Raw genomic sequence first — 22,019 nt, 5'->3', positions numbered from 1 at the left:
TGTCGCGCTCGCCCGCTAAACAAGCGCCATATTAACCCCGTCCAGTGCACCAGACTAATAGGTGTTTATCCAAGGGCCCAGAAATAGAAACGGCATGTGTAACCTTACTCCGCAGATATAAATGCAGATTATTTTGTTTTGTGGGTACCCACTGATTTCATGCTATTTAGCCCCATTCAAGATCGGCATCCCTGGCTCACCTTGGAGGTATGGGGAGGGAGAAAGGGCACATTTGAAGCTGCTTTATATCTCGGGGGTGTGAGTTAGGGGGATGCATAAAAGGCTGTTTGCACATAGAACCTCATATGTCATTTTACAAAAACCATGGATGGAAAAGCAGTGGGGAGAAAGCCGGTAATGTGTCTGGGATGGTCACCAGCTTATAGGCCTAACACGCCACAGTATCTGCCCCTGTGTGCAAAGTGATCCCCACCAAGGTCAGTTACGTAAATTCCTCCCCATGGACTTATTAAAAAAAAACACAAACTCTGGATAAATTCTACATTTATAGAGACAAATATGGGATCACTGATGTGCTATGTGCTTCAGTCTGTATACAGAGGGAGTTCTTTATGTAAGAGCCCATCCCGGAAATGGATACAATCACCCCAGGGGGCACTTGAATAATAAATAAATAATAGTTATACAGCAAAACATTATTATTCGAATACATGGGAAAATAATAGGTAAGTAAGGAACAGGTAAATAATAGGTAAGACTGTTCTAGGCCAATAATAGGTAAGTAAATACTAGATAAGAAAGTACTAGGTAAGTAATACGTAGGTAAATAATATGCCAGCAGTAGCTAAGTAAGTAATAGGTAAGTACGCAATAGGCAAATGTGTTTAAAAAATGTTTCTAATAGAATTTGCAAACAATATAAAGAAATTAAATGATTAGCCCTGATAAACAGCTGGCTAGAATTATGGCCAAAACGTTAGAAAAGTCTAACTAAACTCTCACATAAGCCAAAAAGAAAAAAATATTAATTAATGACTAGATTTAGTCAAATCATGAATAAACTGAACAGAGTTGCAGATAAAAATAGTACATGAATTACTGAAAGAGTAAGCCAGTAAACATAGCTGAACAGTTCAAACTGTTAGCAGAATTTTTGTTTGAGAAAACAGTAATCTGGAAGTAGTTCAGATCACATTGAGATCAGATCAACATGAGAGGTGTTGCTGATGACAAGGCTCGTGAATCTATCGGTGAGGTCATTGCCGATATATTAGATAGGAAATGTATATGCTTCAATAGCACTTAAAGCACATAAATACCTAATTAAAACTAAAAATTCCTAATTTGAATAAGCCAATAGAGTTCCATCTATCTTGAAAAGAATCTCTCATTGTTGATGAATTATTCAAACTCCTATCTAGCCAGTGGAGAGATGAATCACTATCTTACCGATTAATATGATGTATTTAGTTAATTTTACACTGCTAGGCCTCACTGCAAGCCTGTTACTTCACAGTCATCTCTAATTTCAAAATGCATTGTCATTTAAAACAAATAAGAATAAAACCGAGTTTACTAAGGTTATTGGACTCTCCTGGCATCTTATCAGTGAAAACAAGTCCATTTTTTACACTTTGACAATGAATGAGTGCACTGTTTAAAGTCTGGCTTTGATTACTGACTTAAATACAGTTTCCCTTTACTTGGATTACTGATTGGATAAGTAAAAGCAATGAGCAGGGAGTTAGGAAAATAATATATCATCCTGTTAGTGGGGTTAGTGGGAGTTACCAAGGTCACACGAACAGCAGATACGCAGCTGGATTATGACTTCATATTGTAATTAACTGTCAAAACTAGTAGACATGCATGCATGGGTAACCTCTTCCTCCCAGATGAAGGTGATCCACTTCATACATTATGTAAAGGTTCAAAGGTTTGCTGATGCTGACCTCTAGTAGCACTATGACTAAACTGCATGTGGAATGTATTGTACTTCATTTCTGCTGTATGAAATTTAGAAGGGTTACCACCTGGAGGTTTGAAAACATGTTTGATAACATCAGTGTCACTGAATCACGGCCATGAGGCTTTCATTTATTGTCTGCGGTACAGGTTTTTTTTTTATTTGGCCAAAGTAAAATTATTAGCATTTGTGCAAATCTCACTTTGGATTCTATTTTTTTTTAGGTGAAAAGAAAAATGTAAAATTAAATAAATAAAACTTTGGGACTAAGGGGTTAACTGAATATGCACTCAGGTCTCTTAAGCGGGTAAAACGCACAGCATCTTACTGAATGGAAATGTTTACCAAATTACAGAGCATAAATCCTTACATGGAAATGTTCGCTTCACAAGTCCCAAATGGAAAAATGCTTGTGTGTTTGTGTGTGTGTGCGAGAGAGTATGTTTGTTTGCTGCCTAGCAACAAGTGATGCATGTGCAAATTAGGAAAGTTCCTGCTTTATTTGCTCATGCAAATCATTGTAAAGTATCTGTTATGAAGCCAAAAGTGTTACCCAATAAAACAAAAGGGCTGCTGAAAACTGCTTTCCTGGTTTAGATCAGTTAAGTGTACAGAGGTTAAAGCTTGTCACCTGGTTACATGCTATGTAATCACTGTACATGGACGTGATTGTCTTGTAAACCTTCACAGTATTCTTGATTATATTCAGATTTATATTCTGCTTTCTATTATAGTTGACCTACCTGCTAAAATCAAGCTCATGTTGGTTCACCACAAATTCAATTCAGTTTAATCTGGTCTGTTTTGATATGAGTAGATGCGGTGCAAGCTCCAATGATGCCTCTTGGACACCCATCGAACTCTGTTTTTTATTGGTTGCCATGGCTGGAATCTGATTGGACCAACACCCGCCAGCAGCTGTAAAACCACAGCTACCACAGGGTCTGTGTCCTATTATATGGGCTTTTAAAGGGAAGAAGCCAGAAAAAGTCTTTAGTGCATGACCTTTGAAGGGTCCATGTAAGATTTGCAACACTTCTGCCTGACTTCATCTTAACTTTATGTATATATATATTTTTTTATTTTATTTGCTTTTGGTTTTCAAGCACAAAGTTAAAACACATATAGTATATACTGCTACTTATGCACAGATGCTCATTTTCTATGGTTTTGACATCTGAAAGTTGTATATATCCTCGCTGTTTGCAGTTTTGTATTTATTTCTATTTAATACAGACCATTATATGGAATCTAGCCTCTTTGCTGCAAGTGCTCCACCCAGTGGCCACAGACGTTTAAATTTCAACTATACATCATGTCGAGAAATGTTTTAGCACATGACAGAACTTTTTATTGATGAAAAAGTAGAAAATCTCTTTTTAAAAAAAGTTCTTATGCATTTCTACACGTCTGTTTCTATTTTTGTGCCTTTTAAGTAGAACGAAAAGAACTGCTTTTATAGGCTTGCTCTGTCTTAATCGTTCTTTCAGTATTTTTTGGCCATAGTTTACATCTTATATATGTATAAAAATATGTAGTTTAGAATTATTGTAAGATCATAACAGAGCTATTATACTTTTGTATTTTCTTAAATCAGTTTTATTTTTGTTTCTGTTTTCTTGTTTTTAAAATTCAGATTCAGTCAGTTTCCTGATCGGGTTTGCTCATTTTAGTTTAGTTTTTATTGTTTAAAATTTTTTGTTTAAAAATTGTAATACTATATAGAGGACATATGCTGAAGTCAAGATTCAGGAAAATCTGCATAGGTATTAAAATAAAAAAGCACCACTTTTTGAAGCCAGTACTTTAAGTCTTGCAGACATAAGTATCAGGTCATCAAAGCCTCATCAGGCAAGCTGTAATAACAAACTTTACCAAACTGACAAAGAGGAAAACTAATGATATTTATTTTCTCTAAATAGATTTTTAACGTTTTAGTAAATTTCCACATTTTACAAAAATCATCTCAGTTAATTTTTATTATTTTTAAGGGCCACTTTTTATTCTTATTTCAGTTAACAACAATTTTTGCACATCTAGTTTTAGTTTATGTTTGTTTAATTTTAGTATAATAACCTTGAACTGAACGTTTGACCTTTTGACTATATGCAGTGACATTTATATTTATCTTTAATGTGTGCCTTTATTCAAACTGTGAGGATTTTTACTATTATTATGAATAATAATAATATTAAGAAGAAGAAGAAGAAGAAGAAGAAGAAGAAGAAGAAGAAGAAGAAGGATTTTAAAAAAGAAGAAACAATGGGCGCGTAAGAGTCATACCTTTTGGTATAACGAGGCTACCGTACACGCTTTCAGTTCCGTCATGTGACGGAGGTAAAAAATGTCAACATCACTCTGCGCTTGATTGCCACAATAACAAATGAGCACCATAACGTGGCGTTTCTTTGTGCGCCAAAATTAATATGCTCTACTATAACTAACACCTTGATGTTAGCAATCCGGCTGTCGGCTGTCATTGCACAGGTATGTCGTTTTGCTTACTTATCGGGATACTTTAGCCGAGCTAACTGCTAGCAATAGCAGAGTTTTGGATGCCTATGTCAGTTAGCGTGTCTCTAAAGCTTTGAACGCTAACTACATTAACACGGAAAAAGTGCTTATTAGCCCGAGGCTGTGGTATAGTTGTCTGTAGTCGTCTTTTGTTTTTATCAAATCCGCTGAAACAACAGCACGAAACGTACTGAACGCGTGCAAGACAAGCTTTTCTGTTTTTAATTTCCGTGAGTTGTGTACTCAGGACTATTTCTTGAATTCTTACAGGATGGCTGCACTTCAGACGGGCCACTCTCCTCTCGTACATAGCTTGGCCACGCTTCTCCGAAATAACGGTATGTGCCAGTGTGACACTGTTCCCTTTCCGTACAAGATCCGTCCAAAAACAGCAGCATGACACAGGATCATGAGGCGGCTAACTCATGTTGACAGGTTCAGGACCATCCAGGTTCGCTCTGTGAGGAAACATAATAATCTAAGAGCCTTCAACCCTTCCCCCCACCCCAAAAGCTGATTGCGCTTTAAGCTATTTCAACAGACGATGTATGAGATAATAACTGAGCCAGCCTAATCCCCTATTCATTAATAATGTAGGGGTTTTACAGTCTGTTTACAGATAATGTTTTCCTTTTAATTTGTCTGAGGAGTTATTTGAAAGGGGGTGTTATATTATTGAGAGAAATCAACCATCCATCTATTGTCTTCCACTTATCTGATGCTGGGTCACATTCACAGCAGCCATACTTTCGAGTCCCTCCTGGGGGATCCAGAGGCGTTCCTAGATTTAACCATGCACGATAAAGAAATGCTGTTGTTTTAAATGAAAGAAATCTGTCAATAAGCATTGTGTGCTTAAATTGTAAGAAATACATGTGTAAAGTTTCAGAACAAGATTTAGTTGCTCATCGCTGAGACTGTCCTGTAATTATAAAACTAAGTTTTCGTTAATTTATAGAAAATAGGAAATCATTTTCTGTGATTTTCAGTAAAAATGGCATCAAGGTAATTTTTACTATGGGCCCGCTGTAAAAAGAAGTTCCTGGAGCAGATAGTGCTAAATTTAAACAACCTTTTCTGTCATTTAAATGTTTATCTATTACTTAATTTCTGAATGTCCATGTGGGAGGTTTTTATCACTAGAACAAAAACTTATAAACTTATTAAAAAAATTGATAAAAAGTCCAAAATTTATGCCCTCCTTCACATTTTTCGAAACTGTCCAGTGGAGCCTCTGTTGTAACGATTCTGTGCCCGGGCCTTAAGTAATTACCTCACCTCTAAGGCACAGTCCAGGTAAAGGGTGTATTCACTGCCTTACTCTTTTGGTTGTTACTCAGAAGTCATGACCACAGGTGAAGGTTGTGGACGTAGATGGATCAGTAAATCGAAACTGTCTTCACCACAACGGCCTGGTTCAACAGCCGGGTTTCTGCTGACGCCGCGCTAAACCGTCCGTCGAGCTTCCCAACACTCGTGAATGAGATCCCATGATATTTGAACTCACTCGCCTTGAGGCTGCCTCTCTTTCCCAACCCAAATAGAGCATTGCACTGTTTTCCCAGCAGTGAACCCCTTTGTCAGACTCAGAGTCGCTGGCTTTCATGCTCGGCTGCAAACCGCTCCAGTGCATGCTGATGGTCATGCACTGATGAAGCCAACAGAACCACATCATCACCAAACAGCAGGGATGCTATTCTGAGGTTCCTCCTGTCCACAGAACTCTCCAATATGAACTAAATACATGAATGAGAGTGGTGTTAATAGTTCACTGATAATGATTCATTTTCAGAAATGCAAATTATTTAGCCGACATCAGACCACTAACAACAGTATAATACGGTAGTTTGATTATGATTTTTTGTGTGTCTAACACACTCAGCCATTTGCCAAGTTTGTGATCACTAAAGCCTTTTTTCCACTGGCACCTACTCTGCACAGTTTCTGCATTTTTCAGTTACAAGTACCATCTCAATGTGGGTGGGGTCGTTACAGCAAGGCTGCCCAAACATCTCAAGACCTCAGTAGTATGCGCCACAAACACAACACATCAAGTGAAGGTTTTGGTGGGAGGCGTGTGTAAACACTTCCCTTGTTACCAGGTTTAAAAAATGGCAGGTTTGAGTCTTGGGAAGGAGTCGCACTCGTGTCTCTTTCAGTGTAGTCGCTGCCTGGCCGATTAGCGGCATGCTGTCCATTGACGTCACATTTTTGGCTCAGATTGGCTCGCTTAGAACCGGGGCCAAAGTGATACTAAAAAGTATGTGGTACCAGCTACTACCACCTAATGGAAAACCTTAAAAACTGAGTCGCGCTGAGTAGAAGTTGATGAAAAAGAGGCATAGCTACCTAAATTACTGAGCTCTACTGACATCCAACAACAATAATATTCAGGTGGATGCTTCCAAATCTGTAGCACTGCATTGGAGCTACTCATTCATTCTGTAGCTGACTAACTTGCAGAGGTGGGAATCACCATACATCCCACGATACGATATTATCACGATACTTAACGCACGATACGATATTATTGCAATTTTTAAAAATATTTTGCGATATTCAGATTCTGTACATAAAGGTAAACGTTATCAATATTCATTTTATCTAATATCAAAGTCTCGCACTCAGTCTTTCTCTCATTTCAGTCAGTTTTATTGTTGAAAAACTGAACGGTTTGTATTACAGTCTAGTCCAACTGAACTGAATGCAACCATCTGGTACAAGTATAGCTATTTATAAAAACTATGCAGCCCATTCAGCAACTGAAGAATTTGACAATAAATTAAAACAAAATATAATTTTACATTAAATAAAAAAAAGTTTTAAACTTAATTAAAATAAAACATGTCTTAAATTAAAATAAGTAAACTGTCATGTTTATTGCTGCCAAAAAAAAAGTTAAACACATTTGGACAGTGAAGGAATGTCAGGATTCTTGCTCAGAAAAAGGATCAACATGCTCTGAAGTCAGAGTTCCAGTCCACAAAAACCGTTTTTGTAACAAAATATCGATTTCTGCTGTCCCTGTATCGATACATTATTAGCAAACAAAATATCACGATACTACACAGTATCGATTTTTTCCCCCACCCCTACTAACTTGTCACTTGTGAGTCAAATCTGGCTGATTACTTTAAGGATGAAAGCTCGCTTTCACCCTTCAGGTGACATGGTGCTGGACGGCAGCAGCACGCTGACCCTGCCTGCTGCCACCTTGCAGCAGCTCACAAGGCTGTTTGAGCAGTACTTGCTATCCCGGAGCCAGCAACACGGGTTCCTCGCACTGCCCTCCCACCCAGCTGACACCGCTTCGCTGCTGCAGCTGCAGTTCCTGTTTGACATCCTGCAGAAGACCGTTTCCCTCAAGGTTGGTTTTAACCCAGAACTTGGTTCTTTCACATTGAGTCCCAAAAAGTTGGCCCTGCCAACTAATTTCTGACTCGCTGTGTGTTTGCAGCTCATCAACCCGCTGGGTGTGAGGCTCAAGTCTGTGTTAAAAATTTTCCCTTTCAAGTCTCTGAAGTGTTTGGAGGTAATGTGTGAATACTTCCTACTTTCACTTCTTGTTGTTTAAGGTCACAGGTCTTTTACATTATAACTCGTCCCTGCTTGTTCTTCCTCACCAGCTGAAGAGAATCCCCCCTCACTGTCTCGAGGGCCTCAGAGGAATTTACTCCCAGCTGGAGGTTTTTACCTGCTCAAAAAGCCTCAGTTCCTTGGAGGTACTCCCAGCCGGTAGCATGAGCAGGTTTCATGAGAGGACCAAAAAGCTCAGTGATTTATATGATGTGCATTTTTAGGAGCTGCTCTCTCTGTGTGGAGGTGATCTGAGCTCAGCACTACCGTGGCTTGAACTTCACACCCTGAACTTCAGCTACAACTCCATAGTTTGCCTTGACCAGTCACTGGTGAGACAAGCAAATACACAGATGTGTCATTACTGATTCATAAGCATAAGGTTTCTATCCAACCTCAACTTCTTCAAATCTTACAGAGTTTACTGAATGTCCTGAAATCTTTGGATCTAAGCCATAACAAGATTCAGGAGTGTGCTGAATTCCTAAAGGTTGGATTGCTATCAGCATTTGGTTATATAGAATCTAAGCTTTATTTGTTTATTCTGCAATTTACAGTAATCTTGTTTTACTTTATTTTTGCTTTCGCCCAGGCTCTGACTGAGCTGGAACACTTGAACCTGGGCTACAACTGCCTGCAGAGGGCGCCAACACTCGGTATGAGTGCTAGGGCCAAGCTGGTCACACTCATCCTCAGGAACAACGAACTGGAAACCATCAACGGTAGGAACAACTGTTATCAGTCGCAGGCTTCCCGTACTCTTCTTAAAGCCCAATTTACCTTCTCAGCAAAGAGACCAAATAGTGATGAAGCTGGTAGATGAGGAAGCAGCGTGAAGATATACAAACTTTATTGCCACTGTTTTGTAAGATAGTTTTCTTCATCACACAGAGACATTTTTAATAAGGGAAAAGAACATGAGAATTTAATTACACAACTTAATGTTTGGTCATTTTTTTCCTTTAAAACCAGTGCTCTTGAACTTGTGCATGAGTTTGAATTCACTTGCATCATTGGCATCTCTCATCAAAACAGGCGTGGAACAGTTGTCTTCTCTCCAGCATTTAGACCTGGCCTACAACATCCTGCTGGAGCATTCCCAGCTGGCTCCTCTCTCCCTGCTGCACTGCCTCAACACAGTAAAGATGCACACATGCACACATTTATCCTTAGATGATCAAATTTACATGACACTTTGTTACTGCTCCCAGTGAGGTCAAGCGATTAGGGCTCATTGTTTTTAAATCTGCTTGTTAGCAGGTTTCTTCAACCATTTTGGATGGATTTGCATGAAAACGTTACAAAAGTGGGGCTGGGCTAAACTGTTGGAATTCACCAGGATCCAGTATTTGTTTTTTGTTTTTGTTTTTTGAAAGAGTCTGTAACATTGCGATACAGAGGAAGCATTTTACCTCACATCTCTAGAAAATACTAATGAGGTTGACTTTGAGGTCCCCCAGCTGCCTGAGCTTATAGCGGCATAACTAAACAATGGTTTAAAGGTGCAATAGCCATTTTCTGAGTTTATGTTATAGAAAAATAAAGTTGTACTCATCAATATACACAGATTAGTGTGTAATTACATCTTCCAACAAACTGATGTGTTCTTATAAACTTAGATTTAACCCATTAAAAATGCACAGGCGCCGGCACTGGTTTGTGCCACAAACATCTTGAATACAGTGGACGTCACTGTTCTGCCTAATCATATTTTATCTACGTGGTTAGAGACTGGCCACATACATCCCAAAGAAGGAGAGAACTCGTAGCCATTCCCATGCTGTTCAGGCAAATTTGAATTTGTATATGCACCTTCAGACTCTAGATATGAAGGTTCATACTTTGTGTTTTATCGTCTAAGAAGGGGTCCCCTCCACTGACAAACTGAAAACAGGAAGGAAGGAGGCAACACCACCAGTATCTTAATAGAATATCATCCTCTTCTTCCTCACCTCAAGCCCCTGCAGAACTGAAGTCAGGGCCCTAACACAAAAAACCTGGCAACAGATTAGATGCAAAATCCCCCCATTTCTGTACAGCTGATGAAAGCTGGATGAACAATGACAGCTGGTTATAAGCTAATGTTATGCCAGCTAATGTTAGGCTTTAGCCCTGTGACACAGTTTGATTACATTCCCACATTGTATGGCAGTTTATTCACTAAGTTTCACTAACAGCAGCTAACAAAGGATAACCGAAGCTAACAGCAGCAAAAACACTGACAGAAACGTTCAGGATATCTTGAACAACTCACCTCAGTATCGCGCTAATCAAATAGAAGTAAACTTCATTGACTCATCGACTTGTATCAGACTCTTTTCACAAAGATTTATAGCCTCACCCACAGTAAATAGGCATGTACATATATTGACAGCTGAGGTAAAGTGTAGACTGACAATCTTTACGATTTGATATCCCTGTGTTGGTCCTACATCATCATCATAACAATAGTGGTCCAGCATTAACGTCGCAGCTGACCAGTGGCATCTGAGCACTTAGCTAACATTAGCCAGGAAGTTAGCTAATGCTAATAAAAGAGTTGAATTCAGTTAACTTCAATCAGCAGTCTACTGACATCTAATGGTGAGGTTTTACACAAAAAACTTTAAAGTCATGTAATCTAGCCTAAGATTTTCTGCCTCCTTGTCTCAAACTGGGAGGTTTTTTTTCCATAGGTGAGTAGCTAAGAATGCAAACTCTACTGTCTTTTTTCAGTTGAATCTGGAAGGAAACCCACTGTACTTCCAGAAGACCCACCGCACCTCCACAGTCAGACACCTCTCGCCAAAAGCTGCCAACACCAGAGTGAGTGATAAGAATTGTAACTGAATGTATTATGCATATATATACTTTTAAAGTTTACCTTACATTTCCAAAGAAGGATGGAAATGTGATGTGAAAGTATTGTTTTTAAGTTCTAGTAGCCTCTGGGTCATCTGTTCTCCAATTTGTCACAAAGTGCAGCTTTGCTATTCACACAAAGGTTTGAGCTGCAGTGTGTTTCTGTGTGAGTGGCTGCAGAAGCTTCCCAGAATTGCCTTTCTTGTTTTCACCCAAAATTTCAGGCATTCCCTTTTTTCTTTCTTTATAGCTCAAACTTGATGGCACCCTACTGTCCTCATCTGAAATATCAGTGAGTCTCACTCTTAACATCACTTCATCATCTCACAGTTTAAAAGCTTGATACTAAAGCAGATTCTCTTCAGAGTGACTCAAAAATTCATGCGGTGTAAATTGTTGCTACTTGCTACATTTATTTACTTTGTATTAGGGCTGCTCAATTAATCGAATTGTTTTTTTTTTTTGATCAAGGTCTTTTTATTGAACAAAGAATTGCTTCCAACAACAATTATGGCAATATTAACAAACAGTCCTGCCCCCCCCCCCTCCCCCCCCCCCCCCCATCCAGAACTGTGTAACTAAAACCCAGCCAGAGAGGAAAGAAGAGATAAAATAAAATAAAATTACAGATACAAAGTAAATAATAAAATAAATGAACAACAGCAAGGGGAAAAAAAAACAACAACAAAAAAACCAAAACAACAAAAAACCCCAAAAAAAACCCCACTCACACGCACATTAAGCAATAGTATCCAGACTTAATCTTTCAAAGTAAGTAAGAAAAGGTTGCCATGTGTCATAAAACCTCTGAACCGAACCTTTTACAGTGTAGCGGATCTTTTCCAGCTGAGTATAGTACATGACATCCTTAACCCATTGCCCATATACAGGTGGAAGTGGCTCTTTCCATTTCAATAATATCATTCTACGGGCCAAAAGAGTGCAGAAGGCCAGAAGATCAGAGTGTGATTTGGAAAGACTAGCATCACAAGGCGCCACCCCAAAAATAGCTATAAACGGGCAGGGTGCAATTGGAACATCAAATATGTTGGACATGGTTTCAAATATGCTTTTCCAAAAGCTACCCAGTTTTGGACATGCCCAGAACATGTGAAATAGGGAAGCAGGCTCTCGTTTGCACCGGTTACATGTGGGGTCAAACCCATCCTTGATTTTGCTCAGTCTAGTTTTAGACCAATGGAGACGGTGAACAACTTTGAACTGAATCACCACATGTTTAAGGCAAATAGATGACGAAGAAATTCTATTGATTATCTTATGCCAAGTCTCATCTGCAATCCGTTGGCCAAGATCACTTCCCCATCGTTCCCTAAGTGATTGCAATGTGGACAGCCTAAAATCACTTAACAGCTCATAAACATCACTTATAACCCGCTTAGCATTTGGTTTAAAATCAAAAATATCATCCAAAAGGGATGGACATGGACAGGACGGAAAGCAGTCAGTATTAGAAGCAACAAAATTCCTGAGTTGTAGATACCTGAAAAAGTGTGACTGAGGGATCTTGAACTTGTTCACCAGCTGTTCAAATGAGGAAAAGATATTGTCCGTGAAAAGAGCAGCCATTGATGTTATTCCAAGCTTTGTCCATATGTTAAATGCCTTGTCCGTTAAGGATGGGGAGAACATGCAATGTCTATGCGGTGGTGCATTAAGAGAGAGTTCAGTCTGTTTAAAGTGCCGTCTGAGCTGATACCAATTAATCGAATTGTAATCACGATTACGATCTGGGCTTTCAACGATCATTAAAAATGACTGAGCCAATTATTAGCCCCTCCCTCGTGCTTTACTCTCGCGCTGCTCCGTGTGGCAAATCGAGCGCACCTCTCTGCATTTCGAACACGCGTCACAACACTGAGAGCAGCGGTCCCCAACCTTTTTTGCGCCACGGACCGGTTTATTCCCGACAATATTTTCATGGACCGGCCTTTAAGGTGTCGCGGATAAATACAACAAAATAAAACTAGTACCGGTACCAAAAAAAAGAAAATTTATTCATAACACACGTGAAAAGACCCAGGAAAACAGAGTAAACAATAAAAACGATAACAAAATAACGTTGAAAGCCGATTAAAAACCCTGAAAACTATACATTTCACACCTGAGCCTCTACTCTCGCGGCCCGCTACCGGTCCGAGGCCCGGGGGTTGGGGACCCGGGGGTTGGGGACCGCTGATTAAGAGGTCCCCCAACTCTAAGCAGAAGTTATTTGGAGAGGAGAGTGACTGCCATTGGTTGAAAAGAGAGGTAAAAAAAACTTCAGTGGTGTGGAAACATTATGGGTTCGCGGAGTCAGACGTGGATCAAGTAGACATAGTGTGTAAACTTTGCTACAGTGTCGTAGCTGCACCACAGAGCAACACTGCAAAGTTCACTAAACATAGATGTTTACATTTTTCATTTATTTTTTATATTGCAAATATTTGCACTGTTATCAGTATTTGCACACTATTTTATATTATTTTTTGACAATCTTTAAAGCCATCATTCAATACATTGTTATTGTTAAATAAATATCGTCAAATAATCGAGATCTCAATTTCAGTGAAAATAATCGTGATTATCATTTTTGCCATAATCGAGCAGCCCTACTTTGTAGCAAGGTATAATCTACATTTATTTGCACTGTATTTGGAAAAGAAAATGTGGAATTAATACTTAAAATCATTTGTGGTAGTAAAGTTGGAGTACTCTTCTCTGCAGGTTCTGCCAAAACCAGGGCCGCTGATGGTCCAGGTGCAGACTTTGCCTTCAGGTTACACCATGCCTGCAGAACGCAGTTACCAGGAAGCATCTAGTGGGATGGGGGAGCTGAGTGACAGCCTGTCCGTCGGCGAAGCGGTTGTCTCAAACCTTCGCAGAAGGAAAAATAGGGTGGGAGTGATGCTCTTTTGGGTGTTGATATGCTTTTTTTAGTGCTTTTCTCTGATATTTAATGAAAAATTGTCAATTTTTGTTTCAGAGTAAGGTGAAAGTGCGGAGGGCCAGTATATCCGAACCCAGTGATACTGATTATGAGTCCAGACCCTTGTCCTCCACACAGGGTTTGTTGTCAAAACATGTTTGCCGTCTAAAGTTTCAACATAAAGGCAAAAATTATGATTTACCTTGTACTGTAGTAATGGAGTATGCTCTTGTTAAATATTGCTAAAGTATCAAATAACCTTATCATATGCTCAACTAAGAAAAGTCATGCAAAGTCCAAGACTAAAAGTATAGAGGTGGATACGAGCATGAATGTTTGTTTTTTTTTTCTGTTCTTTTTCCTCTTCTAGGCATCGTCCTTCAGCACCAGCAGGAGATTGAACGCATGTCCAGCTTCAGGGAACAACTCGGAGAAGACTGGCTAAGATATGAACACCATCTAGATGGAGCTTCACCCTTAACGCTCACCACCACTGTTAACCAGCAAACCTCCTGCTCTCAAACCCTCTCCAACGGCTTCACCACCACCATCGCTACTACCACTACATCTATCCCACAGCAGCAGCCATTGCCGCCGTCTTCCCACAAGGTCCCGGAAGTCCTCCCACCACCTATTCTTTCCTCTGAACCCAGAAATGAGGCCTCTGACGTGGATGCAGACCTGGAAATGGAGTCCACCTTGCAAGGTGGTCAGACCCCTCAGCTGACAGAGTCCACCTTGGATAACAGCATGGTAGATGGGCTGGTGATGAGCCAGGGAGTAGTGAGTTCACCTCAGCCAAGTCCAGAGAGCCACAGGTCTGCTAGAGCAGCGAGTGGCGAGACCAATCATGAAGAAGAAGAGGATTTAGGAGGTAGGGAGGTTGAAAATTGAGAAACATTTTAAACAGTATCTAACTCAATATGTGCTCGACTTAACAAAATGCAGTTATTCTGAAGGATAATCAGCACAAATCTCCTCCAGTTATGATCTGCTTTCTCTGACTACTACTTTTCTTTTCTCTTAGTGGACCTTTGTCACCCTCTGCTTGTTGGTGTCTTATCTGACAAAGAGGAGGGGCTTGGTGAAGGTCAGTGGCAGAGGAAGGGAAGAAGGGAGGTGTTCTTGTGCATCAAAAAGGGCTTAGTGCTTGAGATGGACATGCAGTGTGGCCAGGAGAGATGCCGTCTGGAGCTGGATAGCCTGGCTAAGGTGGAAACAACTGAGGCTGCGTGGACCCGAGGGGTATGAAAGGAGATTCTTCATCTTCATCTCTAACATCTTTACGTCTATAAAGGAAAATATAATGTTTTTATCAACTTGATAAATGACTTTGACTATCTTTCAGGATTTAGAAAATCAGTTTCCAGCTGTAGAACTTTACTTTGACTACATCAGCAAGGACAAACGAAGGAGACGCTACGTCCTGTTAGATGATGACCCTCAGCAAGCACTGCAGGTTAGCTGAAAAACTCTCACACATTTAAATTCATGCACACAAACTTCTGTTGCCAGGAGTGGTTGTTTGTGCTGTCAATTTTCCCACACATCAATGCGGATGACGTGCAAGGTGCGTACAATGAAGCAGTGTACGTAAATAAGAACACCCACCCACTGACTTCTTGGACATGCTGTAGTTGTCTGGGCATGTTCACAGGCTGTCCTCTGCTCAGTCCATGTTACCTTTGTGTACCTGACGACAATCAACAGCAGTACAATCTAAAACCTGTGTCAGATGAAATGTTAAAAGCAGAAAGCTGTTCAGTTAATATGTAATGTATGTTTAAATACACACATAACTGAATTACGTGTAAAACCAAACGAGCACCTTGAGGTTCTACTTAAGGAAAGAACTAAGAATGACTGCTAGTTTCAGAAATTTGTCAAACGTAGTAGTTTATGGAAACCCATTCTAATATTTTCTCGAGTTCTCCTATCCTGTTAAGACAGGGGTGTCAAACTCAAATACACAGTGGGCCAAAACTCAAAACTGGAACAAAGTCGCGGGCTAACGTTAATATTTATTGAAATATATTTATTCCTCCAGATATAAGAATGAATCTTTTCTAATGGACTCAAAAACGTTTTGCTGAAAAACTGAATATGGAACAAGCAAAGCTTAATACTAAACAATATATATATTAGCTGTATAATACCAGTAGGCCAGCTCTGATAGTAATTTGGTATGGCTTCGCGGGCCAAATGTAATTAGGCTGCGGGCCAGAGTTTGACGCCTATGTGTTAAGACATTTTATATAAATACTTCAGTTTTTAGCTTGCAGTCGCCTGTCAGAGAGAAAAGCAAAGAGAATGCTTGTATATCTCATGGGCTGCAGGCAGAAATGTATTATTACCACCTTTCTCTCCTCCAGAATTATTTCTTATTTTTTATTTTGCTGATCAGGTTCTGACTGACATATTGTCTAATAATAAGGTGCAGCCTGTTGTGGAGCACCGCACAAACTTAAGATGTAGCTCTCCATGACAGTCCCAGTTTCTCATGCGGCCTCGTGGGAAAATTGCCTGCCCATGTTTGATATGAGAATCCTCTATTGTAACAGTATATCTGTGACATAAAATAACACAAAGCATTATAGGTACCCTTTAATTTTCTATATAATTTTTTTGTGTAGTTACAGGAAAAAGTTAATATTGTCTGGAATGTGTGGAGAATGCTTGTATATCTCTGAACTGCTGTAAAAAATGTATTATTACCACCTTTGACTCCTGCAGAACTGTTTAGTGAGCAGAAATGTCTTGGTTTTCCTGCTTGTTAACAAACTTTTTTTTTTTTTTTGCTGACCAGGCTCTGACTGACATACTGTCTAATGTGGTGGAGGAAAACCAACGCCGGGTTTCTGAGCTCTGTCACAGCTGCATTCGCCTGCAGTGCCTTCGCTGCAGGTCAGAATTCATTCTTCAGGGAGGGGACGATGAAGAGGAAGCCGGTGAACGAACAACGAAGAGGAGAGGAGCTGTGATGCTATCAGAAGGTGTGCAGGAACAGGACGGGGAGGAGCTGATAGAGGCACAGTGGGCCAGCAAAGGTGAGAGTGAGTTCCTGCAGCGTTCATCGTCAACAGTTGATAAACAGACACAGGAAGAGGCACTCAGTAAAGTGAGTGTTATATGTATATAACACTCCAGGCAGATAAAATCAATATTATTCTTTCTTTAAGTATTTTTGCATGTTTTCTCTTTAAATTGGCATCCATAAAGTTAAAATGTGCAGAGGAAAAAATGTACAAACAGCAAAAAGAGTTTAAGAAAAACCTTTTGATCTGTTTGCACTAGCCAGATGTTTGGAGCTGTTTTGAAATGGGGAAAAATGCACTTAAGGCAACAAAATGCACTTTTGTTAAAAAAATACAACAAAAAAAAATAGAAAACTGCCAAACCAAGGTGATATCTGGCTTTAGTTTATAGCTGAATCTGTCATCGTCACATGTGAGAGGAGCCCACACACACATGTGCACAGACATGCACACTACAACACTCATTCTGATTCATCCATGAAACTGAGTCATCCCTGATGAATCATGATCACTCTCACGAACTAAACTATCCTTAAATAGCCAAGTACTAGATGTTTCTAGATGAGGAGATTTTATTTATAAAGCACCTTTTGTATACAAAGAGAGATTAAATGTCTTGCACAGAGAAATTAAATCGTTCCAAAAAAAGCACAGACAGGTCTATAAAGAGGTAAAACAATCTTGTGCTCATTTCCAGCTCCATATGTTTTTTCTTAGACTCTCCTAGAGTAGCTTTGCATGATTAACAAAATAACCCTTAGTTCTCTTTGAGCCCTAAGCTTTCTTTTTTTAGCCAGTGCTTTTCAAACTGTGGGTCAAGCAATAGTGGTGGGATACATAGCTACAGCACGTCGTCGGTGGAAGACCAGGGTCAAAATACACAATAAATTGAATGATAAAAATAAACGGTGAAGAGTTTGCTGCTGCTGTCTTGCTAACCTCAGGTTATTAAAGTTCAGCTGGGCTGGTTCTTTATTATTAATGAAAATGGGTGGTGAGTAAATTATAGGTTTACTTATTTTCACAGGCAAACAGGCACAAAGCACTGTGAACAAAAAGATGCCATTTTGGTCATAATGGCCAATAAAAAGATATAATAAAGGGCAGTTTAAACTAAAATGAGCAGTTTAAACATAAATAAATGATAATAATTCAATAATCCGGTGGTGGGTGTGAAGCTTTACTTTTTGGACTCTGATCTAGGGGATGGCCAAAATGTCTCAGAATCACTGCTTTAAGCCAACTTTCATATACATTTCTATACCCTGCAAACAGAAGGTCTGTGAGTCAGGAGGAAACTAAGCCAAAAATGTCCACCATTTTTATCTTGTTTATCAAGATAAAAATGGTGAATAATGCAGTAAGATAATGAATAATGCTATTATAGTAAGAGGCAGATTTTTTTTAATGATTAATATATGTGGGTCTGCAGGTTTTGTGCTACCATAAAAACCAAAGCAGAAATGACACAAGGTCACACATTGCGAGTACCAAATTCATTTGATTTCAGAGTACTTGCCAACTATCAGTTTCCCATGATTTCACAAGACAAAATGTTAGTTTTAGACAGCCTCTCTCGAAGCGTCAAACACGTTATCTCGTGGATTCCATAGCCAAGAGTTCCCACTTCAGCAGGATGCAGATAATAGTCATCATTCCAGCAGCCTCCTACCCGCAATCCAACCAAACCTGACATTAAGACCTGCACGGGCTTGTACAGACTGTGTTCAACAAATGTTTGGAGAGTTTTTTTTGGAACCATACACCTTTTGTTAGTGTGCTTAGTCTGTGGTTCTGCTGACATTTTGGGCAACAAAAGATTTTTTCACGTTGCACGTGTCTGGACGTAGACAGTTGTTTGCCTGTGGGTTACAGAATACACTCCTTGTAGATAAAATATAATCTCCTTTGACCTGAAACATATCCATGCATGTTTTCTGTCACTCTCCTCTGTTGTTTTCAGATTTCTTTTAAACATCCTGTTATTCTTGAGTACAAAACCTAAGTTCAAACAGGTTTATTATACAACCCTTGTCTTTTTGTATCTTGACATGAAAAATATGTAACAACATATCTTGATTAAAAAACAATACATCTTGATTTCCATACAGTTGTTACAGTAACTTTGTTAAACTGGACCTATTTCTATCTCTTGGATATTACAAGAGAAGCTCTGCATGAGTCACAGGTTAGAAAAGTCGTATCTTTTACCGCGTCTTGGTGTAGCTACTCCATTCATCTACTGAATGAAGAAAGGCCTTTTAGTTCCTTTCTCTTCAAGGCCACCCTCCCATTAAGCCTACTCTTTTTCTCAAATTTGCTGCCCCTCGCAAACAGAAGGTTTGAACAGCAGGTTGCCGGGGCTTCTTTAGCCTGTTTTGGAGAGCCTCACCAATAAGCTTATATAGAGGTACAGCCTGTTGTGGAGGGCCTCACCAGTAATCTTTAAAAGAAGTACAGCCTATTGTGGAGGGGTACACCAAGAAATGTAAGAATAGGTGTGGCCTGTTTTGGAGGCCCACACCATTAATCTTATAAAGATGTGCCACTATCTGCAACAGTCCCAGTTTCTCATGATCCAGATATACTGACCTCATTATTTGAATATTTTTTTAGCAACGTTTAATATGAGATTGCATCATTGTAATAGTGTTTTTATGACATAAAATAAGGAAAAACCTTACAGGTCCCCTTTACTATATACTTTTTGTGTGTATTTACAGGAAAAAGTCAGATTTGTCCAGAATGTGGCAGTGACCATGTTGTCCAAGTGGCTGTTCAAACGTCTCCCTACAGCAGTACACCCATCCAGCGTTCATTCAGGACCGACAGTGACGATGACCATCGGGACATAACTGTGAGCATGCAAAGTGCTAATAAGGTATTTCCCATATGTTAAATTATTCACTGTCTTTTGCCATGTCTCCTGCGGTAATTGATTTTCAGAATTGTTAATGTTTTCTTTGTTCTACATCAGGATGATTACACAGATGCTAGTAGCAGCAGCAGTCCCATCCCAGAAGCTGTTACCGCAGCAGAAGAGTCCATGTTTGTCACTGCCCAAGGAAGCTCTTTCTTCATTGGAGATAGTCCAAGTCAGATCAGTCACCTTTCCTGCAACTCAGTGTGCCAAAGTAGAGAGGACCTAGCAGGCAGCTACCACTACACCACTACTGGTGCTACACCACCTCAAGTGCAAGCACAGCCTGCAGAAAGGTCCACCCCTAATGGTGAGTCTGCCCTTTGAAGACAATGCAAGTAATGAGGGTCCAGGTTCATACATTAAATCCGCGTCTATGTCGTTTGAGCTGTTCAGCCAGTAGATTTCAACCCAGGACAGGACTTACTGTGACAGAAAGACAATACTAACCTGACATTTAACTACATACACAAAATGGAAATACACTAAGGTCTTAAAATAGGAATTTTAACAAAACATTTAGAACAAATAAAATAAATTCAATACAACAATTCAGACTACTAATGAAAGTTGCATGTAAGTAGTAGGTTTTCACTTGAATAGGGTTCAGCAGATTGCATCACCACTAATCTTTTTTAACCATATGGATTTAAATTTAGGAACCAGTTCATGTGTTTTTCTCTTCAGATCAAACTGTCTTAGCCTCCCTTCCTCCTCCTCACTTTCAAACATCATATAAACACAAAAATAACTAAAGCATAAAATTAAATGTTCAGGCCTTTGTTTTCTCTTTGTTTTTTGTTTTCTTTGGCTCATGGCACAATATTTGGATACATGTTACACTGTGACATTTGTATATGCTCACATGTTATTGTTTATTACAGTACCCTAACTACTGGTTTCGGTGTGTACTGTACTTCACAATGGCCATTTGAATTGTGTGGTCTGTAATGGGATGATTAAAGGGAATCATTTATTACACCCACATACAGGTAAAAAAAAAAAGACAGATTGAGTGACAGAATCACTTTAGGACCACACATGTGGCACACTAATTAAAGTGGCCTTGTGGATTTTGCTGTGTGGGGAAGGTAAGAGGAGCTGAGAATTAGATATAATCAGATACTACAACGAGACGTTCCCTATAGCCTGACATTCACAGTCATCTAGACCTCCAAAGCGAAGCTAATTGGATAAATTATCTGTCAACAGGGTATCCTGGAAGATTAAATAAGCAATTGGTGTTGTTGTTGTTTTTATGATTAGTTCATTGGGTGCATAGATAAAACTATAGTCATAAAATGTATATATAATGAATTCACATATGTTGTTTTTTTTAAAGATATTCATGGACTTTGAGATGTATTCTTTATTTCTTTATTGTATCACAAACTCATGTGATTTAGGATTTTATAAATGTCTGTTATTTATGTCGGGGGAGGGGGGGGGCTTTTAGACAGTCTGTGTTTGTGGATGAACAACTTCATTAACTTTGTACTTACTAATATTTAAATGTTTGCTATCACCTGGCCATGGACTACGACCAGGTGGTGGTTTATTGAGAGTCACACCCAAATGTGGAAAGGCTGAGGGTGGCCACAGGCTAAAAGGCTTCTCCGTTTCCTCTTACAATCTTTCCTCTTATAATATTTGTAAATGTGAATGCCGAAGTTCTTATTAATACTTTGGATTTAAGTGGTTTAGCACCCATTAGACTGTTTAATCATTTTGAATTGAGCATGCTGTTGTTTCTTTTGTCTAGCTGTTAGCTTGTTACCTTTATTACGATAAAGGGCGATTGTGGCTCTAGAGTTCGTCTTGTAATCGGTAGGTTGCCGGTTCGAGCCCCGGCTCCGACAGTCTCGGTCGTTGTGTCCTTGGGCAAGACACTTCACCCGTTACCTACTGGTGGTGGTCAGAGGGCCCAGTGGCGCCAGTGTCCGGCAGCCTCGCCTCTGTCAGTGCGCCCCAGCTGTGGCTACAATGTAGCTTGCCATCACCAGTGTGTGAATGTGTGTGTGAATGGGTGGATGACTGAATGTAGTGTAAAGCGCTTTGGGGTCCATAGGGAAAGCGCTATACAAATACAGGACGTTTACCGTTTACTTTTTTGGAGCAACTCTGCAGTGACAAAAGGCAGGAAGACAGAATAACTGTTGTACCCTCGACTGAACTGTTTCCTTATTCTCTTTTTTCTTTTCGTTTTTCTTTTGTTGTGGCAGCGGGCACAATGCACAGCAGATGTTACACTGTGGCTTTTGTATACACTGCTATGAAAAA

The 22,019-nt window shown here is 39.6% G+C and overlaps 1 protein-coding gene across 1 annotated transcript in view; it reads left to right on the top strand.

Moving 5' to 3' along the window:
* Positions 1 to 4,149: 4,149 nt before the first annotated feature.
* Positions 4,150 to 22,019, top strand: part of stk11ip (serine/threonine kinase 11 interacting protein) — a 45,387-nt gene continuing 27,517 nt past the window's right edge. The window contains exons 1-19 of the mRNA XM_085266029.1: positions 4,150 to 4,414; positions 4,712 to 4,779; positions 7,606 to 7,808; positions 7,899 to 7,973; positions 8,068 to 8,163; positions 8,242 to 8,349; positions 8,436 to 8,507; positions 8,610 to 8,739; positions 9,053 to 9,156; positions 10,733 to 10,822; positions 11,109 to 11,150; positions 13,583 to 13,753; positions 13,842 to 13,923; positions 14,155 to 14,658; positions 14,812 to 15,029; positions 15,133 to 15,243; positions 16,591 to 16,831; positions 19,543 to 19,700; positions 19,797 to 20,049. Of these exons, the coding sequence (XP_085122155.1) occupies positions 4,713 to 4,779; positions 7,606 to 7,808; positions 7,899 to 7,973; positions 8,068 to 8,163; positions 8,242 to 8,349; positions 8,436 to 8,507; positions 8,610 to 8,739; positions 9,053 to 9,156; positions 10,733 to 10,822; positions 11,109 to 11,150; positions 13,583 to 13,753; positions 13,842 to 13,923; positions 14,155 to 14,658; positions 14,812 to 15,029; positions 15,133 to 15,243; positions 16,591 to 16,831; positions 19,543 to 19,700; positions 19,797 to 20,049 (2,725 nt within the window). The 5' untranslated portion in view covers positions 4,150 to 4,414; position 4,712. The remainder of the gene's footprint in view (positions 4,415 to 4,711; positions 4,780 to 7,605; positions 7,809 to 7,898; positions 7,974 to 8,067; positions 8,164 to 8,241; positions 8,350 to 8,435; positions 8,508 to 8,609; positions 8,740 to 9,052; positions 9,157 to 10,732; positions 10,823 to 11,108; positions 11,151 to 13,582; positions 13,754 to 13,841; positions 13,924 to 14,154; positions 14,659 to 14,811; positions 15,030 to 15,132; positions 15,244 to 16,590; positions 16,832 to 19,542; positions 19,701 to 19,796; positions 20,050 to 22,019) is intronic.

The sequence above is a fragment of the Mchenga conophoros genome, linkage group LG23 (assembly GCF_057382185.1).
Source record: "Mchenga conophoros isolate Kocher_MC1m ecotype Shallow Benthic linkage group LG23, M_conophoros_male_GT1.1, whole genome shotgun sequence".
Classification (NCBI taxonomy): domain Eukaryota; kingdom Metazoa; phylum Chordata; class Actinopteri; order Cichliformes; family Cichlidae; genus Mchenga; species Mchenga conophoros.
The sequence above is the reverse complement of the archived record's forward strand: the minus strand, read 5'-3'. Positions and strand labels throughout refer to the sequence as shown.